The 24534-nt window shown below is 44.7% G+C and overlaps 1 protein-coding gene across 1 annotated transcript in view; it reads right to left on the minus strand.

The window, feature by feature from the left end:
- The window catches only part of PLXNC1 (plexin C1), a 97189-nt gene extending 90430 nt beyond the window's left edge, over window positions 1-6759 (minus strand). Inside the window, exon 1 of the mRNA XM_077832247.1 lies at window positions 5767-6759. Within this exon, the coding sequence (XP_077688373.1) occupies window positions 5767-6759 (993 nt within the window). The remainder of the gene's footprint in view (window positions 1-5766) is intronic.
- Between the last annotated feature and the right edge of the window lie 17775 nt (window positions 6760-24534).

The following is a 24534-nucleotide window of genomic DNA, read 5'->3' on the forward strand; positions in this document are numbered from 1 at the left end:
ATAATTTGATATACCCAAAATTAAGGCAAGAGAAATTTGGATCAGAAAAAAGCAAGGAGAACAAAAAAATTACAAAACTATACAATTTTGTTTGAGGTATGGCATTGTCCCCTCGCTCACCTCAATGCTAATTTTGGGTCATGAGTTGCTGGGAGTGCCACATCATATAGCTAGGTCTCAGAGGAGCAGCCGTGTTAGTCTGTATTCGCAAAAAGAACAGGAGGACTTGCGGCACCTTAGAGACTAACCAATGTATTTGAGCATGAGCTTCCGTGAGCTACAGCTCACTTCATCGGATGCATACCGTGGAAACTGCAGAAGATCTTTTTATACACACAAACCATGAAAAAATGGGTGTTTACCACTACAAAAGGTTTTCTCTCCCCCCACCCCACTCTCCTGCTGGTAATAGCTTATCTAAAGTGATCACTCTCCTTACAATGTGTATGATAATCAAGTTGGGCCAATTTCCAGCACAAATCCAGGTTTTCTCCCCACCCTCCCCCCCACAAACCCACTCTCCTGTTGGCATAGCTATAAATTGTGTATATATTGTATATTGCTAAAAATGTAGCAACCTAGGACAAAATGCCATGTGCAAACCCCACTGTATGAAATCATAGCATAATTGGTCCAGTCTCATAAGCAAAAATGCAACACATGGCCTAGTGAGCACTGGAGTTATATATTTTGAAATAAAGTTGGTGGAGACAGATTTTAAACATACTTGTTTGGAATGCTCCACTTAAATCCATTGCTAAAACAAAAGCATAAGTTCTGTTTGACCACAGTAGCAATATTGTGTCAAATCACACCCACCCAACCAGTTTCAATGCAGTAAAGTATTAAAATTTATGCTTAATTTTAAACATGAGTAGTTCCTTTCAAGTCAACAGGATTATTGGTGTGCTTAAAGTTAAGCACATGCTTAAGTGTTTTGCTAAATCAGGGCCAGAGTGCTCAATACCTTTCAGGATCAAGTTTATAGTGGAATCTCCAAACCATTGTCCCATGAAATGCAGGAATACAGATGATCCAGTATGCATATACCCTTAGCAATACAGACCCTTTGCATGTCACTCAGAACCACAATGCAGAGGCAACATTCATGAAGTGCAAGCAGCAGTGTGTGAATGTGGACAAATAGGAGATTCCCATACAAATCAGTCAAAAAAACAGTGCTGTCACAAAGTTGTGGCATGTCACCGTATGCTCTTACTGAGGGCTGCATTCCCAAGATCAAAATGTAGCATCCTGAACCTTGCAGAGAGCCAACGTGATGGGTCTATGTACACTAGCCTGGACCATACCACACATCACTGATTTAGAACATGGTCAAGAACATGGTTTTTTTAAGGGATGCTGGCAAAAGGCAGGGTTATGTTCAGAGGAGTCCACCAGCCACAAGAGTTGCTCAGAGCTCCGATTCAAGGCAGTGGTAATAATACGACATATTCATGTTGCCATGACTGTAGCCAGATAACAACCCTATCTTTAAAAGAGCTGGGATGTAAAGCATACACATCGCCAGCTACCTGCTGCATGGGTACACATTTTTTATGATGAACAGTTGATGTTCTGGGATACATGGTGCTCCTTTGTGCCCAAAAGCCCTATCGATTTCTACAGGTTTTTTTTTTTTTTAAGTTTTGCATATTGAATGACAAGTTGTGCATTATTTTTCTGAAGATTTTGAACCCATGCACACTTTTGATTCGAAAGGGCATCACATTATGCAAGTGAATCACCTTGCACTTTTTTGAGGGAAGAGGACAGAAGAATGCAAGTAGAAATATCTGGAAGATGAAGCATGCATGCATGAAGTGAGCACACGTGTTGTGTTTACCTATCCTATCCTTTTGTGCTTGTAAAATGACTTTTTAAAATGGAATTGCATTTGTTTCTGTGTCTTTCCTGCAAATATGTATAATGAACAATGAATTATCATTAGGGCTGTTGATTAATCGCAGTTAATTCACACGATTAAGTAAAAAAAAATTAATCACAATTTAAAAAATTAATCGCGATTAATTGCAGTTTTAACTGCACTGTTAAACAATAGAATACCAATTGAATTTTATTAAATATTTTTGGATATTTTCCTACATTTTAAATATATTGATTTCAATTACAACATAGAGTCCAAAGTGTACAGTGCTCACTTTATATTATTTTTTATTACAAATATTTGCACTGTAAAAATGATAAACCAAGAAATAGTATTTTTCAGTTCACCTCATACAAGTACTGTAGTGCAAACTCTTTGTCATGAAAGTGCAATTTACAAATGTAGATTTTTTTTTGTTACGTAACTGCACTCAAAAACAAAACAATGTAAAACTTCAGAGCCTACAAGTCCACTCAGTCCTACTTTTTGTTCAGTCAATCGCTAAGACAAACAAGTTTGTTTACATTTACAGGAGATAATGTTGCCCTCTTCTTATTAACAATGTCACCAGAAGGTAAGAACAGGCATTTGCATGGCACTTTTGTAGTCAGCATTGCAAGGTATTTACTTGCCAGATATGCTAAACATTCGTGTGGCCCTTCATGCTTCAGCCATCATTCCAGAGGCCATGTTTCCAGAGGACGTGCTGATGACGCTCGTTAAAAAAATAATGCTTTAATTAAATTTGTGACTGAACTCCTTGGGCGAGAATTGTATGTCCCCTGCTCTGTTTTACCCACATTCTGCCATATATGTCATTTTATAGCAGCCTTGGATAATGACCCAGCACACGTTGTTCATTTTAAGAATACTTTCACTGCAGATTTCACAAAACACAAAGAAGGTACCAACGTAAGATTTCTAAAGCTAGCTACAGCACTCAACCCAAGGTTTAAGAATCTGAAGTGCCTTCCAAAATCTGAGAGGGATGAGGTGTAGAGCATGCTTTCAGATGTCTTAAAAGAGCAACACTCCAATGCAGAAACTACAGAACCCAAACCACCAAAAAAGAAAATCAACCTTGTGCTGGTGGCATCTGACTCAGATAATGAAGATGAACATGTGTCGATCAGTACTGCTTTGGATTCTTATTGAGCAGAACCCATCATCAGCATGGACACATGTCCCCTGAAATGGTAGTTGAAGCATGAAAGGACATATGAATCTTTAGCACATCTGGCACGTAAATATCTTGCGATTCTGGCTACAACAGTGCCATGAGAATGCCTGTTCTCACTGTCAGGTGACATTGTAAACAAGGACCGGGCAGTATTATCTCCTGCAAATGTAAACAAACTTGTTTGTCTGAGTGATTGGCTTAACAAGAAGTAGGACTGAGTGGACTTGCAGGCTCTAAAATTTTACATTGTTTTATTTTTGAATGCAGATTTTTTCTACATAATTCTACACTTGTAAGTTCAACTTTCATGATAAAGAGATTGCACTACAGTACTTGTGTTAGGTGAATTGAAAAATACTATTTTTGTTGGTTTTTTACAGTGCAAATACTTGTAATCAAAAATAAATATAAAGTGAGCACTGTACACTGTGTTCTGTGTTGTAATTTAAATCAATATATTTGAAAACATAGAAAACATCCAAAAATATTTAAATAAATGGTATTCTATTATTGTTTAACAGTGCGATTAATCACAATTAATGTTTTTAATCACACAATTAATCATTTTTTTTTATCACTTGACAGCCCTAATTATAATGAAGGGAATATCATGCCTCCTTTGGATTGGCTTCATTAGACAATTAGCTCATGGTATAACACAACACTCAGAAGTCATTATCTAACACAATGTTAAACATGACTCTACTGCCAATGTAGGCAGGAACCAATGAAGTTTAACATTGTGTCAGCTGGTCATGATTAACTCTAGAGGTCCAGTTAGTGACATGTTAAACATAGCGATCCCTGTCTATACTGACAGCAAAGCTGTGTTTAGCATCATGTTAATTAACCCAACTCCTCATGGTCATATTCTAACACAACCTAATTTTCCAGTAAAGATAAGCCTTTTGAAAGATTGGAGTTATTGCTGTAATAATGGGACTATGCTTGTAGTCTAAGACAGAACTATTCTTAAAATAATGAATGTTGGTCTTCCATATTTAGATACTTAGATACCATGGTGATGACAGCCATATAAATAGATTGTATTTGCACTCCTTAGACCCATTTCCTTAAAAGTCACAAAAAAACAATTCTCTAGAATTTCTGATATATGAGCTGTGCAAAATATTTATTTTGGGTTTTTTGTGTGGATTGCTATTGGAAGTTTATTATTCACTTTTGCCATGGATGACAGTCTGATAAAACACCTTAGACTGCCAGTAAAGAAATCATGTAAGAACTGACAATGAAAGAACCAGCATCCAAAATCCAATTTCTAAATAACCATTGTTTGGGAAGGACAGACTTTTTATTACCTCCTTTCATTCAATTTACCATCAGTAACCACAGCAATCAAAGTGAGTTACTGACACCTAAAAACAGAGGGTCAAATCCTGGCTCCATAGAAATCAATGGGAGTTTTGCCACTGATTTCAATACAGCCAGGATTTCACACACCTAATCTTATGATTCCATGTGGAAAGGGACAGATATTTAATCTTATTTGATGTGACTAGCTAGTTTTAATATATTTTACATTTATATTACAGCTTTTATTTGGAAAGATCTCAAGAGTGCTTCCCTAACTGTGGTTAGGGAAGCAACCTCTTCTCATGAAGTTTCCAAAATACTCCATCCATTACTGGACAAGGCTGTCCCAATCTAGAAGGGGCAGTGGGTTAAACTGCAGAATGCTTGGGTGTTGGAGGATCTGCCAGAGACCAGGGCTCTCTTTACAGATCACGTTCTTGTCTTTTTTGTTGTTGTTTGTTTTGCCTGTTCTCACTTTCAGGTGACATTGTAAATAAGAAGCAGGCAGCAGTATCTCCCCTCAATGTAAACAAACTTTTTTGTCTTAGCGATTGGCAGAACAAGAAGTAGGACTGAATGGACCTGTAGGCTCGAAAGTTTTACACTATTTTGTTTTTGAGTGCAGTCATGTAACCAAAAAAAAAAAAAATCTGCATTTGTAAGTTACACTTTCAAGATAAAGCGATTGCACTTCAGTACTTGTACGAGATGAACTGGAAAATACTATTTCTTTTGTCATTTTACAGTGCATATATTTGTAATCAAAAATAATAATACAAAGTGAGCACTGTACACTTTGTATTCTGTGTTGTAATTGAAATCAATATTGAAAATGTAGAAAAACATCCAAAATATTGAATACATTTCAATTAGTATTCTGTTGTTATAAGTATGATTAATCAATTAATTTTGTTAAGTGTGTGGGTTAACTGTGATTGAAAGCCCTAATATTTAGTATTCATTATTATTATTTATACAGCCCCAGAGATGTGCATGGTGCACTACGGGGTGGAGGGGAGAAAGCATGTCTAGATGGCAACAGGAGGTAGGAGGCTGAGTGTGGGGGATTTGAAGCAAGGTCTGCTAAATTGCAATCCTGGCTCTACCCCTCATTTGAGAGGTAACCATGAACATGTCTGCCTTCCCACATCTGCAGAGGGGAATGATAGTATCTACCTCAAGGATCAGCGAGTTCACACAAGGTTTTTAAAATATAAAGCTCTCTCTAAGCCTCGTGGGGAGCCAGGTCCCTGGGTGCTGGCTCCGGATCAGAATTCCCCTGAAACTCAAGGGCTCTCGGGGGGGGGGGGGGGATTTTGACGGGGGCCAGCTGATCTATTTCTCCGAGGGCAACAAGCTTCACCGAAGTGAAGGGGAGACTCACACAGTCGCGATTTTCATTGATTTTCAGTAACGAGCCGCAACTGGCGCCTAGCTCCTTCCTCTGCCCGGCCAGCCGCTCCATGTCCTGCATGGCGAAGATGCAGAGCGCGGTGGAGTCCCAGCGCCGCTCGCCCGGCCCGGCGCTGAAGACCCCGGCCCACCAGCCCGCCTGCTCCAGGAGGCTGGAGGAGAGGAGGGTGCTGCGGGCGCCGCAGTCCAGGCGCAGCTCGCCGAAGAGGCTGAGGACGGGGGGGTCCTTCTGGGACTTCAGCACGGCCACGCTGGGATGCGCCGCCGGGGGTAAGGGGTAGTAGGGGAAGAAGAGGTGCGCGCCCCACAGGAAGGCGTCCACGAAGTGCAGCGGGTTCGCGCCGGCGCGCTTCAGCGTCCCAAACTCCCCCCGGATCAGGCCCAGGTCCGGCAGGCTGCGCACGGTGAGCACCGTGTCGGCGTCGGAGGCCGAGGGGGCGCACGTCAGGTTGGTGTCGGGCAGCGAGTAGGTGGCGGCCAGCGCCAGCAAGCGGCCTTGGTTGGGCTGCGGCGCGAAGAGCACCCCGGTGGTGGAGCCCTGCGGCAGGCAGCTCACCACCTCGCTCTGGTTGGACAGCGCCGTCAGGTTACCCAGCAGCCGCACCTGGCAGCTGCCGCCGTGCAGGGTCCAGCCGGTGAGCAGGCGGCCGCGCTCCGGGTCCGGCAGCAGCAGCTTGCTGTGGGTGCCCGCCGGCCGCGCGCAGTCCTGCGCCCCCGCGGGCGCCAGCTGCAGCTGCCCGGAGGGCGGCCGGCCCAGGGCCGGGTGCAGCTTGTACAGGCAGCTGCCGCCCGCCAGCAGGAGGCTGTCCCCGCTCGCCGCGATGTTGTCGATGCGCACGGGCAGGGCGAAGCGCGGCTGGCACACGACGGCCCCGGCCCCAGCCAGGGCGATCAGCAGCGCCCAGGGCAGCGGGGGCGCGGCGGGGCCGGGGCGCCGGGGGTCCTTCCTCCTGCAGGGCGCCATGGGCGCGGCCCGCTCCTCGATCGGCTCCGCGGCTGCTCTAGTTGCCTGGCGCCGGCGGCTGCCCCATGCTGTGCTGCGGGGCGGGAGAGGCGCTGTGTCGTTCAGCCCCGGCTTCCTCCGTCTGGCTGCGGTGGTGGGAAGTTCCTCTCCGGGAGGCTGGGCTGGGCTCCTGGGTGGGGGTTTGGGCCTCAGACTTGCTCTTGCACAAGCTTCCTTCCCCAGTCACCCCACGCCCTGCGCCTTCCAGGATGCAGCGGGCGGGGGCCGCAGCCACCTGCCCAGCTTTGCTCCTGGGTGCACTGCAAAACCAAGGCTGGGCTCCTGCTGTGAGTGAAACATCCCACAGCCTCTCAGCCTAGATGGGAGCAAAGCACCCCTGTGCACCAGGCAGCCTTTGGCAGGCTTCTTGGGCGTGCCATGATTAGGACCGGCTCTACCTACCAGCAAAGCAAGCATGTGCGTGGGGTGGCACAATTCCAGGGGCGGCATTCCAGCCATCCTTTTTTTTATTTTATTTTACTTTTTGCTTGTGCAGTTGTGCTCTCAGAGCTGGGGGCGGCAAATTTTTTGCTTGGGGTGGCAAAAAACCTAAGAGCCGGCCCTGGCCTTGAGAGCATGGCTGGGGCCCACTTGGACTAGGGTGACCGGATAGTAAGTGTGGAAAATCGGGAGTTTTGCGCGGGGAGGTGGAGGGGGACGGGGCTATAGTCAGGGCCGTCCCTACCCATACGCAAAGTACGCAGCTGTGTAGGGCACCAGGAAATTTGGGGCACCACAGTTCCTGGTGCCCTGCACAGCTGTGTGCTGCTCCAGCCCCTGCCCTGCTTCTTCCCCATGGCCCCTGCCCCTGCTCTGCCCCAGCCCCATCCCCTGCTCCACCCCAGCCCCACCTCCACTCCCCTGAGGACTGCAGCAAGGCTGGGCTTGCACTCACAGGTGGCGGGAAGTGCAGCGACGTGGCCCCTGCCATGCCGCCAGTGAGTGCTGCGGGGCGGTTCCCTTCTGCCCCCCAAGCCAGCCCCGCCGCCCCCACGCGGAGGCCTGGGCCCCCACACGCACACACACCTCGCAGGGGGGCTGCGTAGGGCCCCAGAATAGCTAGGGATGGCCCTGGGTATAGTTGCATATATAAGACAAAGCCACTAATATCAGGATGGTCTTGACAATATCGGGACATCTGGTCACCCTAATTTGGACTGCCAGGCTGACCCAGGTTTTAAACCTCTTGGGGGGTGAGGAATAACATTAAAACAAGGGGCCCCACACACAGCTGATTTTCCAGCATAGATGGGACTGTCGCCACAGCCAGCAGAGAGTGTGACTTTCTCTGACCATCTCATCTTTATTATAGAGACCCATTGGGGTTCTCACAACACATTTTTAGTGGCCTCAGAGTGCAGCCACCAACTCTTGCTGGCAGCGGCTTTGGCAATTTTTCCTAAAATATTTAATTAACTTTAGGAAAAATAAATCAATATACACTATACATGTCCAGTGTAATTTATTTATATCTGGATTTTATTTGTGCAGACTCAATAATAAAAATAATGTATAGTTGTCTCTGTTCTTTACTGGACCTACACAGAATAGAAACAAATAATGTGTTTTGCATGTTCTTGTCCCTTTTTGTTGTTTCTTTTGCTTTTTTGGTTGGTTGTTCTTTTTAGACTTGCTAGCTAGTAAGTCTGCTGCTGTGAAAAGTGATACTTGTGTATTAATATCACTTTTCACAGCCTCCCAGCTAGTTGCTAAGTCTGCTGTGAAAAGTGATATTAACATACAAATATAACTTTTCACAGCAGACTTACTCAGCCACGGCAAACCTGGGGACAAATTAAGCCCTGGATGGGAAAGTGAATAGGGAGGCAGCAGAGGCCAGGAGCCATGGAGGGAATGAATAAGGGGGCTAGGGGAGGGGCTGGATGGGGGCTGAGGGAAGCAGTGGGGCCCAGGGGCAATGGGATGGGTGAGTGAAGGGCCAGAGGGTGCAGTGGAGGCCAGCACCCACCACTGCACAGCCAGGGCCTAACCCAAAGCCCTTTGGCTGGGGCCTGAGGCCCAGCGGCTGGTGAAGGTGGTGGGGGCCAAGGGCAATGGGGAAGGGGTGGTGAGCCTGGGGCCCAGCAATCAGGGGACAGAGCGTGCCTGCCACTGCACAGATGAAGCCTGGGGTTGGAGAAGGCAGCAGCTGGGGATGGGCAATGGGGGAGAGGGGCAGGGTGATGAGACTGGAACCACAGGATGGGGCCCATGGCCAGAGCCCGAAGCTCTGCAACTGGAGTCTGCCACCCACCATCCCTGAAGCCCAACCCCACCACCCCTGGGAAGGTGGGAAATTTACTGGCTTGCCTGCTTCTCCAGTGTTTGTGTCTTCAGAAGGAGGCAGGGCCCAAGCTCTGCTGGAGGCCCGAGGGGAGGGGCTGCTGCTTTGCCCCTGCGCTCCAATCGCTGCACAGGAGGCTGTGCCTGCAAGAAAAGCCCCGGACTGCATGAGGCCATGGTGGCCGCATTTGAGAAATGCTGCCCTGGTTGGCTTCTGAGACCTAGATAGTGGCTTCTTCCTTCTAAGCAAAGCCAGGCTAATTTGGGATTCTTGCTGACATTTATCTCAGTACAGGATGGCCTGTCACACAATATCATGAAATGAAAACGGGGACAATTTTATACAAGCTTGTCCGTCCTCCTGGGAGCGGCAAAATCCACATACTTTGCTAATTTCAAGGAAGCATAAAACTGAGATCCTTCCCACCCGTAGTCATGATAGATCAGTATTTTCATAACAGTCGGGTAAATTAATTCCAGACTCCTGGGTGAACCTTATCTAAATTCCCCTTGTTGATGTGGAATTACATTGAATAGTGTGTTTTTTCGCTGCCTTTCTTAAGCTGTTGCGTCACGTTGCTGCATGTAGTTAAACAGTTGCTGCAAAAGGTTGCCGTGATTTTTATTTAGTCTGTCAGTAACAATGGTGAAGGATGTTGTGAGGCATTTGGGTTTGTCCATCTTTGGGTGGGCGTTGTCTAATTTAGTGCCTCCTTCGGCAAGGTGCTGAGCACGTTGAACTCCCACTACAGTCACGGACAGTCAGCACCTCGCAGGACTGGGCCTTTAGCCTGGATGCTCTCTGAATCCTACTAGACCATTTCCAGTAAGGACTCAACAAAAGCAGAACCGTATAGTGCATGCTCAGCAAATGGCAGATATTCTGCTTTTGCTGAGTCCTAAGTAAAGATAAAATATTGTTTCTTTTTTTGAATAATTATATCAACTTCTCCTGCCCTAATGGGGCAGAGTTTAATGTTGCTGGAGCAGTGTAAAGTGGCCTGAATGTAAATAAGAATCCAGCCCCAAATTTGCAAATAGAAGGTATAATGCAGATGTTAGCAGTTTGAATACATACATTGCAGAAGTACATGTCCTTCCCCAAAATGTAGACTGCACCCTGCAGCAGTTATTGCTTAAGGCAATTTATTTTGCCCTGGATCTGAAGAAACATTTATCACTGGCACTTTTCCAGTTGCAGCAGTCAGAGTCCATGACATATCCTGTTCCCACACATCCAGAACCACCAGCCTTTTATACTACTCCACAGGCAGTGACTTAAAGGGTGTGTACAGGGCCTTGCACAATGCAGAGGAGCACATGGAACAGAATTGCTACACTGGAGCTTTTTACATATATATATATATATATATATATATATATATATATATATATACCAGAGATGGTAAGCAAAGCTGGCTACTTCTGGTGTGACACACTTTCTGAAGATGTGCTTTCCTGTACAGGACTGGGTTCTTGGTCAACATGTAAATGAAATAACGTTCAAACCGATCACACTGAAATAGATTGTCCAAGCACAGGAGTCCACTTACTTGGCAGGACAACGCAAGCTGAACACATTACACTTGTGCCCAATCTGCTACATTGACTTCCAATTTGTTTCTTAGTGCAATACAAGATGTTAAAATATAAAGTTCTATATGGTTTAGGTATTGGCTTTTGTGACTTCCTGAGACACATGGTCAATTGGAGACTTCTGACAGACCCTAGTTTCAATGTTTAGGGCCCTGGCAACAGGCTATATTCAGCAAAAACTCCACATCTTTGGAAGTTGCTCTCCTTATAAAGTCACTAAAGCCCAAGGTTTCTGGCTTTCAGGGCACAGCATATACAGGAGAGCAGGAAGAGAATCTAAACTAATTCTCCCCCAAGATGTACAATGGAATTCATTGGTTGAGTGTTTAGAGCAAATTATTAAGAACTAGCATATTCTGATGACAATTTGTGAAGAAAATTGTAACAAAATAGATGGAACGATCACAGCCAAATTAGACAACATTGGTCTAAAGAGAAATGTAGAAGGTGTGCTGAATATACTGAAACCTACTTCCATAGCCTTGGACAAACTGCAGAAGATTGCTGCTGTATTGCTGATGCTGTTGAAATTTGGAAAGAACTTCAAGAGACATTTATTCACACAGTGCAAAGGCAACCTGTGGAATTCTTTGTCAGAGGATATTGTGAAGGCCAAGACTATAACAGGGTTCAAAAAAGAACTAGATAAGTTCATGCAGGATAGGTCCATCAATGGTTATTAAGCAGGATAGGCAGGGATGGTGTCTCTAGCCTCTCTTTTCCAGAAGCTAGGAATGGGCAACAGGCAGGGCCGAATTTAACGCAGGGGCTTTACTGGGCTGCAGCCAAGGGCCTTGGGCTAAGGGGACCCCACAGGCTGGATGTGACCAACTGCTTCTTTTCATCCGGCCTGCGGCAAGTCTCCGCGCCGCAGGCCGGACACTGGTCCCCGAGCCTCGGTGCCCCCACCCCCCTGGGGCTGCAGCTGCAAGTACCGGCTCGCCGATGTGCCCCTGTAGTCCCTAGACGAGGGGGGTTCAGGGACTCTCTGCACGCTGCTCCCGCCCCAGCACCGGCTCCACAACTCACATTGGCTGAGTACCACAGCCAATGGGAGCTGCGGGGACAGCGCCTGTGGAGCAAGCCACCTCGGAGAGCAGAGCAGCGCAGAGCCAGGGCAGGCAGGGATCCTGCCTTAGCCCTGCTGCGCCGCTCACCAGGAGCTGCCCGAGGTAAGCGCCTCCCTGCCGGAGCCTGCACCCGAACCCCCTACCCCAGCCCGGAGCCCCCTCCTGCACGCAAACTCCTACCCAGAGCCCACTGCACCCCAGCTGGAGTTGCACCCCCTCCCTGCCCCAGCCCTGAGCCCACTCCCCCACTCCAAACCCCCAGAGGCCCCACAAAATCTAATAGCCTCAGGCCTACAGGAGAGTTAATCCGGCCCTGGGAACAGGGGATGGCTCACTTGATGATTACCTGTTCTGTTCATTCCCTCTGGAGCACCCCAACCCCTTGTTCTATCCCTGGTCAGGAGACAGGATACTATACTAGATGGACCTTTGGTCTGAGCCGGTATGGCTCTTCTTATGACATTGAAGAAACAAATATCCTACAGCAAAGTTAATGTTCAGGCAGTAAAGAAACAGGTGGATCAAGCACTCAGTCAATCTCATTTTCTTGCCAATATTCTCAACCCAAAGTACCAAGGTAGATGCCTAACTACTGAAGAAGATGCTGCTGCTATGACATGGGCATCCAATAATCACCCATCAGTCAGGCCAATCATAATATCAGGGCTGGAGATGAACCATTCAAGCAGGACCTGTTTGCTGATGATATTTTAGAGAAAGTCATGCAATTGGACAGGTGGTAATCACTAGCTAAGCAGCTGCAGCCAGAGTTTGTTGAAGTGCTAAACCAGTTTTGGACAGCAGTAGCCCCTTCAGCACACACAGAAAGAATATTTTCTTCATTTAGACTAAAAAATTCATAATTGAGGAATCTATTGGGAGTTGAAAAAGCAGGAAAATTTATCTTTCTCTTCCAGTCTATGAATAAAAACAAGGAAGGAAGGGATGAGAGCTACTAGTTTTAAAAGTTTGAAGGACAGTCCAGGTAACTTAGAAGACTGTTGTTTCATTTTCAAGAGATTTAGGTGAATACAAACTCTAACTCCCACTACTTTTACTTAGACATATTTGAACATTTTCCCAGGCTGACCTGAAATAATTAGTTTAATTCACTGATTACAGTTAATCTCTCTGTTCCTTTAATAAACCATTTAGTTGTAAATGTGAAACACGTTTTGATAAGATAAGTTTATGTATCCAAAACATGTAAGGTTGTTTTGTTTAATAAACAAATTTAATATGCGGTTTTGTGCATGTATAAAGCACGAAGGGCCAAATCCTGAGCTCTTTACTCAGAGGAAAATTCTCAGTGAAGTCAATGAACCAACTTCACCTGTAATTACACCTTGAGCAGTTTCAGTTACTTCAATGGGATTACATGAGAGCAGAATCTGACCCAATGTGAGTTTTGCCTAAATAAGAACTGCATCAGGACATCAGGACTTGGCCCTATGTGGATGAGTTAAAACAAGGTTTGACCCCTTTTTACATAATTTCTTTACCCTGAGACAGAACACAGCCTCTGTTCACATATTACTCCCTATTCTCTCTCTCCGCTGACTCAACTGCCATCTTCTCTCTGTCCTTCTCTCTCATTTGCATGACAAATTTGGGACTCTATGTAGAGATCTGGCAAAAGGGAAGCCACTGTAGTTAGATAACACTAAGAAAAAATAAAATTATTTTGAATTTAGCTTAAACTTGGTACTCTTCCTACACTGAAACAACTTTTTGGGATTTATGGACACTTACTTTAACATGGGATGATAATTTATTCTGCCCCATTGCTGGCTAAACAGCCTGTGCTGTGGTACAGTGGTAACAGGTAGGGTTAGGGTCACTATGCATTTTATTTGCAGTGCCATACCTGAAAACAGGGCAATAACTGCTTTCCACCTAATATATTTCAACAAGCCAATTTTCTACTACATCTACACATGGATTTACTGCAACAGGAAAACCAAGAGGCTGTACTGAAAGACTCCTTCTTTACAGAGTCAGTGCACCTGAATACTTTGAATATTCACATGGATTCTGCAATGTTGGATTTTAATTCTACTGTGGTGTTTTGTTTGGTTGTTGTTGTTGTTTTTTTGGTGGTTGATCTAAGAATTATTGGGCCTTCTGCATCCTTTTCTGGGTTGTCTTGCCTTCCTACGATGAGGAGATTTCAGACACAAGACTAGGCTGCTCTGTGGCCTACAAGAGGAAATTCAAGTGAGTGCCACAAGAAGCTGAACTGTTACACCGCAAATGATACAACAACTTGAAAAAATCCAGTACCCTGAAGTGAAGGGAATCCTATGACAAAGTCAAATATTTTTGTACAGCAGAATCCTGATAGCTAACAACCCTTTTGTGCATTGTTTAAACAAAAATAATAATAATGGATTTTCAGTTTGCCTCTATTCTAAATAATACAAACTATTTTAGATGACTGACCAAAGAAATCATGAACATGCACCCAAAGCATGATGTTTTCAATCACATAATTTTTTTTGTGCCAAAAGTGACTTGTTATTGAAAGCTTTTTTGTTACAGTGGCCAGGAGAAAGAGAAGCAACTCAGAATTGCATATAAAAAGTAACAGATTGCTGTTCCACATATCTACAATGGGTTCATATTCTGTCACAAACTGTGACACCTCGGAAGAATGGTTTGTAGCAAAAACAAGTACGTGAGACAGGAAACTCAGGGTCTGTTCCCTCTTTGTCACCAACTTCTTAAGGTTTTAAGGTCAGGCTTGACAAAGCCCTGGCTGGGATGATTTAATTGGGGATTGGTCCTGCTTTGAGCAGGGGGTTGGACTAGATGACCTCCTGAGGTCCCTTCCAACCCTGATATTCTATGTGTCTCCATCCACCCATGAAGGAGTGTACTCGCCCCATCAGCCAAGAAGTTGAATTAGGCCAAGTGGGCCCAATCAGTCAATTAAGCTGCAAATAGGGGAGATTTAGGCTGTGTGTGGGGCACGAGTTAGAAGGGAGATCACCTACAAGGGAACAAGCAGGAATTTTATAAAGCCAGGAGGCTGGCAACAGGAAGTCTGCAGTCTCTCCCCCTGAGATAAGGGAGAAGGAAGGAGGAATAGGAACCTGTGAGGAAGGGTTTACACAGTAGGCCTAAGAGAGAGGGTGCTGACTAAGAAGACTGGTGAGGGCATAGGTGTTGGAACTAGGAGTCCTGGGTGTGTGGCAGCACCCCCTGGCTTGAAGTAGTTACCATCATATACAAGGTTTACAATTTGGTGCAATGGCTCTCAGCACCCCCACTATATAAATTGTTCCAGCACCCCTGGGTGAAGGAGAAGCTTAAAGTAGTAGTCCAGAGAAGTAGTCCAGAGAAGAGAGCAGTAAGATTGGTGAAGACCCAGAATTTTAATTTCACTGTGGGGACCTAGACTGGACCCCAGAGTAGAGTGTGGGCCTGGGTTCCCCTGTACCATCCACTACAGAATGGTATTGCTGGGACAGTGAATGGGAGGACTGCCTGTATCACTGCAGGAGTGACATAGTCAAGGTAGCAGGCATGAGGGCTGCCTGATGCTGCTTGTGCAGAGAGACTTTGAAAGACCCCCTCCTCCCTCCCCTGCAAAAAAGGTGAAATCAGAGTGTAACGTGGCCGGAGGGCTGAGTCTCAAAACAGCCGTACTTTGACTCTGTGAGCAGGAGGAAAACTGCAACAGTGGAAGGCTAGAAAGGGGGCATTGTACAGGGAGGAACTAATTGCCAGAAGGGGGTGCCACCCAGTGGTGGATAGAATACCTTGTCATACTACCTCATTTGTAAATGGAGACTGGCAATATTCCCTTGCCTTGCAGGGATGCTGTAGCTGTTATCTCAAAGGGGAGCCAAGATAATTGTGTAATGGGTGTAGGTAACAGAATATAAACAAACCACTTTTTCTCAGAAGAGCAGACCCGCCCTCTGTCGTATCTGTCACTGGTGGACTGGTGAAGTTCTCCTTCCCTCTTCCCTATGTGGTGCACAAATAATAAAGACTGACCAGAAATAAGGGTTAAACAACAGGTAAGTGTATTAAGGCATAAATTTCAGATAAGGGAAAGGATAAATGTAATGAGCAATAACTATAAAAACAACAGGTTTCAGAGTAGCAGCCGTGTTAGTCTGTATTCGCAAAAAGAAAAGGAGTACTTGTGGCACCTTAGAGACTAACAAATTTATTTGAGCATAAGCTTTCGTGAGCTACAGCATGAAGTGAGCTGTAGCTCATGAAAGCTTATGCTCAAATAAATTTGTTAGTCTCTAAGGTGCCACAAGTACTCCTTTTCTTTTTATATAAACAGCACAAACCCAGTGACACAGCAGCTCTTCCTATGAGCATAAAGCTCAGGCCCAAAAATACAGAACCCACCCTGGCAATTGAAACTGTAACCCCAACTAAGAAACCCCTAATTATTATGTCTCACTATATTCCCAGCACTTCTGGGGTGGCGGTGAAGTCCAGGACCTCCGCTCCATGGGTAATTAGAACCTGTAGAGGAGGAGCACTGGAGAGTCCTTGATGACAGTTGGGATGGAAGAAACGGACCGAAAACCCTCTGGTTGTTGACATTCCTAGGAACAGGAGCAGGTAAGTTGGAATGCGTCGTCTTCTTTCTTCTCACCTCAGGAGTGAATGGTATTCTTCGATGGTGCACTGGTGCCATGAAGACCCGAGCCGCACACGCACAATCACTAAGGTGGACTGCACGCACAGGTGCCAACTTTTGTTGGTGCTGGTGGATGCTCGTGCCCTCCCCGCCCTGCCCCGACTCCACCCCCTCCCTGCCCCTATTGGATCTCTCCCCAAATCCCTGCCTCTTCCCCAAGCACGCCACGTTCCCCCTCCTCCCCCCACCCTCCCAGGCTTGCCGCGCGAAACAGCTGTTTTGCAGCGCAAGTGCTGGGAGGGAGGGCGGAGAAGCAGGACCCAATGGCATGCTCAGGGGAGGAGGTGGAGCGGAGGCGGAGGCGAGCTGGGGTGGGGGGGTAGGGTGGGGAGCTGCCGGTGGGTGCAGAGCACCCATGAATTTTTCCCCGGGGGTGCTCCAGCCACGGAGCCCCCATGGAGTCGGCGCCTATGATTACACCACCAGTTTGTGTTTACAGTCCTTTTATACAGTTTGTGGCGGGAAAACATGGTATGATCCTGGGAAAGGCAGGAAACAGTCTGAGGTGGTAGAACCTTGGGGATAGCCCAGTGGTGGGAAAAAACAGTTCAATCCAGTTACACGCAGGCTAAGATGACTGTGCATAGAGGGGGGTCACAAGATGGAGTCACAAGATGACAGTTTAGATTCCATCTTGGATTGCTGCAATATCCTTAAAAACTGATTATTCAGTCTAATACATACATGTAACCTAATAATCCATGAACAATATAACATTTCATACCCAACATAGCGATTGTAAAGAATTTTGAAAACCTCAGATGCAAGGCACCATATAAGTCCAAAATATTATTACAAGAACAGTACCAGAATATTTCCAATATTGATTTTATAACATGTCATAAGGAAAAATAATGAAAAACCCTAACTTACCCTTAAAAATCCGTTTAATCTAACCTAGATCTGTCAACAGTTTAATCTAACCTAGATCTGCTCTAATTGTAACTGTATGGTGTCACTAAAGGGCAGAGTTAAGGGTATTTCAGTGCTTTACATACACATTTTCCATACCTTAAACATGTTTGGATTTCTTTTAAATTTATCTCTCAATTTCTTGGGTTTGCAATTATTTTTAGAAAAGTTGCAACATTTTTGTAATGTCTTTTATCCTTAAATTGATATGTACTTTCAACCTTTACTTAAGCATACAGGTGAATCCTGCACTTAATTTGCAATTGATTTACTAGATTGTTTTTCCAGGATACACACACACACAGAGCAGACAGTACTGCAGAGATCGTAGGCAGTGGTGCTGCATAGAGACTGCCAAAGCTGGCTACACCAGTGCTCAGAACAGCTCAGGATCAGGAGGGTGCAAAGGTGTCTTTAAGATACCTTGGTTCCTCCAACACCTTGGGCGGTGCCTGTCTGTGTTGCACTTCCAAGCGGCACAACACACAATATCACCCATTGCTTCATTTTCCAATTTTGATTATCTGTGAGAGCTCAGAGGCAGACTCGGTAGAATGAGCTAGATGATGGGGGAGATCATGGCTTTGTGGGTGTGGAAGGGGGGGATGATCGGATATAAACAGGAATATATGAGGAGTATGAGATGGATGACTGGGGATTACAGAGGGAAGGGGGAAAAGAGGGTTCAGTGGGGGTTGTCAGGATGGGTGAGCAGGAATGGGGATGTGGGGGTCAAGGGGATTCAGTAACGATGTCTAATTAGGGGAGGTCAAAGAATGCATGGAACAAAGTTATGTGCACAGGAGGCCTGTGGTGGGGAGACTAGGGCTATGAACCAGGCAGGTGATAAGTGGGGATGTGCAGGGAATGGGTGGTATCCATATCTTCCTATTAGGGTGACCAGATGTCCCGATTTTATAGGGACAGTCCCGATTTTTGGGTCTTTTTCTTATATAGGCTCCTATTAACCCCCCACTCCCGACCCGATTTTTCACATTTGCTGTCTGGTCACCCTGCTTCCTATTGATGTTCGTATAGAGTGGTGGCCAAGTGATCCGCCAGTAAGAACTGTTGACAAAGGCATATAGTTCCCTTCACAGTGCCGGTTCATTACAACCAATAGAATTGTTGCATGCAAATTAGCTGTAAAGGAAGGATGATGATTGGTTGAGTTATTTCTGATAGCACATTGGCTCCTCTTAAGAGTGACCTGAGCTGTTAATCTGGCTTTGGCTGTGCACTCATAATAATTCAATACAATCTTTAATAACATAAAAGCAGAAAAGAGTCCTGTGGCACCTTATAGACTAACAGACGTATTGGAGCATAAGCTTTTGTGGGTGAATATTTTGTGTATTCAACCACAAAAGCTTATGCTCCAATACGTCTGTTAGTCTATAAGGTGCCACAGGACTCTTTGCCGCTTTTACAGATCCGGACTACACGGCTACCCCTCTGATATTTAATAACATAGCTTAACAAACTAATTTTTCAAATGTACCTTCTGCACAAGATATCAGTAAATTTTAACTACATGGAAAGTTTGAAGAGGCTATGTTATGCCGTTATTAAAGGAAATCAAAGTCAAAGAAAGATCTAAAAATAAGTTCTGAATTTCTTAAGAGCTCATTATACATTATTTTAACTCAGGCTAACAGATTGACTTGTAACTTCTCCGAATGTTCATTCGGTATTAAAAAAGTAAGAGCTATGAGTTGGGGTATGATTACTCCTGGGAGAATTCTGCGCCAAAAAATTTAAAATGCTGCAAAGTTCTGCATATTTTATTTGTTAAAATAGCACAATATAATCACATTACTTTCAGTTATTTTGGTAATTTATTTAAGCTACAATACAGAAAAAAGTCACTAACTTTTCAGCATTTCCTAAATACATGGAAGTTAAGTTACAAATACTTGGTAACGAATACTTTGCATTCCAGTTATAATCCTGGCTGGGGGAAATGCTTGGTTCTGACTGTCATGACATTTTATTGACTGCTTGATAAAAGTTTTATTTGCCCTCAAAGTCTTTATTTTTTTAAATGGGTAAGTAAAATAGATCCTAAACTGTAATCTAACCCCACTGTGGCACAGGAAAAAAGTGAGAAAGCACATAGCTCTTCCTAGCTGAGGATTCTCTTACTGTCATTTACAATAAGGCTCCTTTATACCACTTGGGCAATGTAAAGGAGCCTTAAAACTTTTACACCTGTTTTATGCTGGGGGAATTCACTAAGAATGGGAACAATTTCCTAACAACAATAGGAACAACTAGGCAGGCAGGCTGCTATATTTTCTGCTCTGCATGAGGGGACAGAGCCTGCCTCATGCCTACCTCTAAACAACCCGAAGCCCTACCCCTCTATGACAGGTGCGCCACAATAGCGAGTCAGCATGAGGGACAGAGTCTTGCTCACTCACATGCACACCCACGCAACCTTGCCCCCCCAGAGATGATTGACATCTCCCCATGCACACATGCCCAACACTCCACTGCCCCACACTGATGCATGTCTCCGCTGGCTGCTCCAGGCACTCGAACAGACATGCCCAGGCTGCTGGGGAAGGGGTGAGTGTCCCCTGCTGATTTCTTTGCTTCCCTATTTTTCTTCAGAGAAGCAAAGAAATCTGTGGGTGACCTGAATTCTGTGCACACACAGTGGTACAGAAGTCCCACAGGAGTAAATGATATACTGCAATGTTCATCTATAACAAATGATGAACTTCTGCTTTAAAATTCAGAACTTAACTCAACTTTTTACTATGGAATTGTTACCAGCAGCTGCAGAATGGAGTTGCATAATAAGTGCCTCTAGAATAAGAATAGGCCAGGGTATGGAAGAAGCAAAATCCCTGTTAAGAAAACTCTTTTCTATGGTCTCCCAGAATGATTTCACTGTTCCACCATCTCGTGATGCTTACAAATATCAATTTTTTGACAATTCCAGCATTCGATTGTCATTGTTAGACCAGCCACAGCCAGTTTCAGAAATTGACACAACAGTTGGCAGTTAAGTCAGATTCCAGATATCCTTTGTGTTAGCAGACACATATGTTAACTTTAAGTGAAAGTTGCTATTACTGTACACCAAGGAATGACCCATAATTACTAAGTATGGAAAATGAAAGTACAAAGGAGTTACAGGAAACTAGATAAAATTTTAAATACTGAGTGAATACAATCCCTTAAGTAAATGCACATTTGTAAAATATGATGTTGCATATTCCCCAAATAACGTTAGTCTGTCATATCTTTACCCAGTCTCTATTTTTAAATCTGAAACCTTTTTACCTCCATCTACCATCAAACCATCATTCATCCATCAAACATGGCTCACAAACCTTACCACAGACCATCCTCCAGTTAATGTTCTCATTATTTTATTAGCTAGAGATACCCACAGCTTGCCATTTTACTCTTCATAGGCAGATCAGAGACTTAGCTCTCACAAATCCCAACTATCCACCATTGTTAAGAGACTACAGTATATCACAGCTTATTCTCCAAAACAGTCTAACAACTCCATCCAACATATATTGAGGAAAAAAACCCAATTTACTCCATCTAGCTTCTCTACCTGGCTTGGAAATCCTAAGACTAGTGGATGGGTGGTGGGGAGCAGTAAATGTGATATATCTTGATTTTAGTAAGGCTTTTTATACTGTCTCACATGATCTTCTCATAAATAAGCAGAGAAATATAGCCTAGACAAGCCTACTCTAACATGGGTGCACAACTGGCTGGAAAACTGTACTCAAAGTAGTTATCAATGGTTCACAATTAAGCCGGAAGGGCATATCGAGTGGGGTCCGCAGGGATTGGTACTGCATCCGGTTCTGTTCAATATCTTCATAAATGATGTGGATAATGGCATAGAGAGTACACTTATAAAGTGTGCAGACAATATAAATCTTGGTGCTGTTGCAAGAGCTTTGGAAGACAGGATTAGAATTCAATTTGATTTTGACAAACTGGAGAAATGGTCTGAAATAAATAGGACGAAATTCAATAAGGACAAATACAAAGTACTACACTTAGGAAGGAATAATTTCCTATTTTGTATTTGTGCAACTGATGACTGCCTAGGAAGGAGTACTGCAGAAAAGGATCTGGGGGTTATAGTGGATCACAAACTAAATTAGTCAACAAAGTAATACTGTGCCAAAAAAAAAAAAAGCGGTGAACATCATTCTGGGATGTATTAGCAAGAGTGTGGTGAGCAAGACCCACTCTAATAATTCTTCCACTCTACTCAGCACTGATAAGGCCTCAACTGGAGTACTGTGTTCAGTTCTGGGCACCACACTTTGGGAAAGATGTGGACCAGTTGGAGACAGTCCAAAGAAGAGCAACAAAAATGATTACAGGTCTAGAAAACATGACCTACAAGGAAAGACTGAAAAAAATGAGTTTGTTTAGTTTGGAGAAGAGAAGACTGAGGGGGGCATAACAATCTATAACAATATTTTACATACTTGAAAAGAGGAGGGTGATAAATTGTTCTCCTTAACCATTGAGGTCAGGACAAGAAGTAATGGGCTTAAATTGCAGCAAGAGAGATTTAGACTAGACATTAGGAAAAATATCCCAACTGTAAGGTGGATAAGCACTGGAACAAATTATCTAGGGAGATTGTGGAATGTCCATCATTGGTGGTTTTTAAGAATAGGTTAGACAAACATCTGTCAGGGATGGTCTAGAGAATACTTAGTCCTGCCTCAGTGCAGGGGACTAGATGACCTATCAAAATCCCTTCCAGTCCTACATTTCTATGATCTCTATGATTATATCTTCCCTTTTCACCTTCCACTGTGAGTCAGAGACCTCACCTCACACACGTGCACTGTCATCCAATCCTTTCCAAATGTCTAGGCCTCGGTTTCAACAAATCACACTACTAAAATATTTATTTACCTTAGAGAGAAGGGAATCAACATGTCTATAGAATGTGTATTATATGCTCATTTGTAATCAATCACTTTAAAAACTTCATAAGTTGTGATTCTTATGTTAGCTGGATGGTGAGTGGCTACACAGGGGTAGAGTTAACGTTGAGTTTTGAATATGCAATGTGATATTTTTGCAAAGGTATACTTATTTAAGTCTGTACAACTGAACACGTGTTTGAATATACATCTACCTTCTCTTAAGTGTTGATTTCCATACTTTTTAATACTATTGGATAGATAACTTAAAATGTGTAGGGGAGAAAACTCTCTCATTCTCCAAAGACTCTGCAGCGAAGTTAAATACTTTCTTTTTAGCAATAATTCTGCTTAGGCTGTTGTAAATTGGTGGAATAACTTAGCAGAAAAAAAGCTTATAGTCAGCAGGCTCTTGTCCTCTTCCTCAATGTTTCATGTTTACAGCAAGGCAGTGAAACAAGTTCTCATAATGAGACTCCCAGTCCTGGGGTTCAGTCCAGACCTGTGGCCCCCAGTTGTGGAACACAACCTTCTCAAAGGCATTCTCTCTCCAATCAGTCGCCCAAACAACCTTTCATATAGCCCTTTCATAAGCAGGGAGGGGAAGGCTTACCAAGGCTGACATCTCATTGACAGGTTCCAGACAATGTCCCAAGAGTGTAGATCTATTCCATTTCCCCTTTTTTTGTTTTTGCTTGTAGAGACTCACAATGGAAACAGGATGTTAGGATCTGACAAAGCAGCATCAAGCTACCAGCTGTTAGGGCCCAGATCCTCAAAAGTACTTCGGCATTTGTCCACTCAGCATTGCAAGAGCTGACCCCTAGGCAGCGTGCTGACTAATGGAATCCTCAGCTCTGAATTAGGCTCCCAGCTCCCCATACAAACCACCAGGAGAGTTAGGTTCCTAAGAAAGGGATCTCCTGAATCCAGCAAGCTGAGTGGAGAGCTGCTGAAGCTAGTCAAGAGTGACATACCAAGGAGATAGGTGAGGAGAGATTGAGGGAGAAGAGAGGAGTTTAGGTGCCTAAATAGCTGACCTGGTGCACTTGGGTGATAGTTACCTCCTTCTGCTTGGGATCCACAGCCATGAACCTGCTTCTGGAGTGAGGTATCAAAGCCAGGTCAGCTGCTTAGGTAGCCTATACCCTAGGCATGAAACCATGTTCTCTCTCTTTCTGTCTTCTACTTATGCTCAATTCTTCTCACACTCACCGTACACTTCCCAGTGCTTTAGCTGTCTGTTGTAGCAGTGCATCTCTGTCACGTACACTCGCAAGTGCGCACACACACTCTCTCTCTCTCTGGCCCTCCTGTTGCAAAGTCTGACAGGTCTAAGGTGTGCTCAGAGCATACCTACAGGATTGGGCCCCACTGGTGAAATAGGTGTTCCCCTGCCTAGTTTGAGAATCCTGCTTCAGGGCCTTTGGCTTGAGCTAGGATTTGAGAGGCTCATTAGCTGTAAGGTGACATCAGGGCTACAGTGGATTTGTGAATGCCAACTAGCAGAAACTAGGCACCGTGGTGGTTTTGAGGCTGTCCACCTAAATGGTGGACTTAGGCACCTAAATACCTCTTAGGATCTGGGCCCAACTTCCAGAAGATCAGGCTGTAGAAATAAATATTATTTTCTCTCATGCAGATATCTTTAGAAAAGATAACAAATGACAGACAATTGAAGGAAAGCTGAACACTTGACATGTTAGAACAGTTTCTATGGGGACCATTTTTTAGAGCTTTCCCAAGTGTCAGTGGTCTTGTAAGTAACCCTTCTGCCAGGTGGAGCCAGCAGCAACCAGGGCCGGTTTCAGTATCTAGGGGTTCCTTTCCATCAATACAACACAGAACCAGCTTGAGCCCCCCACCCAGTAACCTGGGAAAACTACACACCACCTCTGGGTGCCTCTGAGAGCAATACTTCCTGTGATGGGGCAAGGCCAGATGGCAATAGAAAAGTAGTGGGAGATAGATATATTAGCTCCAGGCTAAACAAATCCCTGGTACCAGGATAAGTGAAATGGCAGCTGCTCCAGGTCAGTTAAGACACCTGGGGCCAATTAAGAACTTTCCAGAAGGCAGGGAGAAGGCTAGGTTGATTGGGACACCTGAAGCCAATCAAGGGCTGGCTGAAACTAGTTAAAAGCCTCCCAGTTAGTCAGGTGGGTGGGCATGTCAGGAGCTGTGGGAGGAAGTTGTGTTGTTGGAGAGACTGAGTAGTACACACCATATCAGGCACAAGGAAGGAGGCCCTGAGGTAAAGGTGAAGTGGAGCTTG

The sequence above is a fragment of the Eretmochelys imbricata genome, chromosome 1 (assembly GCF_965152235.1).
Source record: "Eretmochelys imbricata isolate rEreImb1 chromosome 1, rEreImb1.hap1, whole genome shotgun sequence".
Lineage (NCBI taxonomy): Eukaryota > Metazoa > Chordata > Testudines > Cheloniidae > Eretmochelys > Eretmochelys imbricata.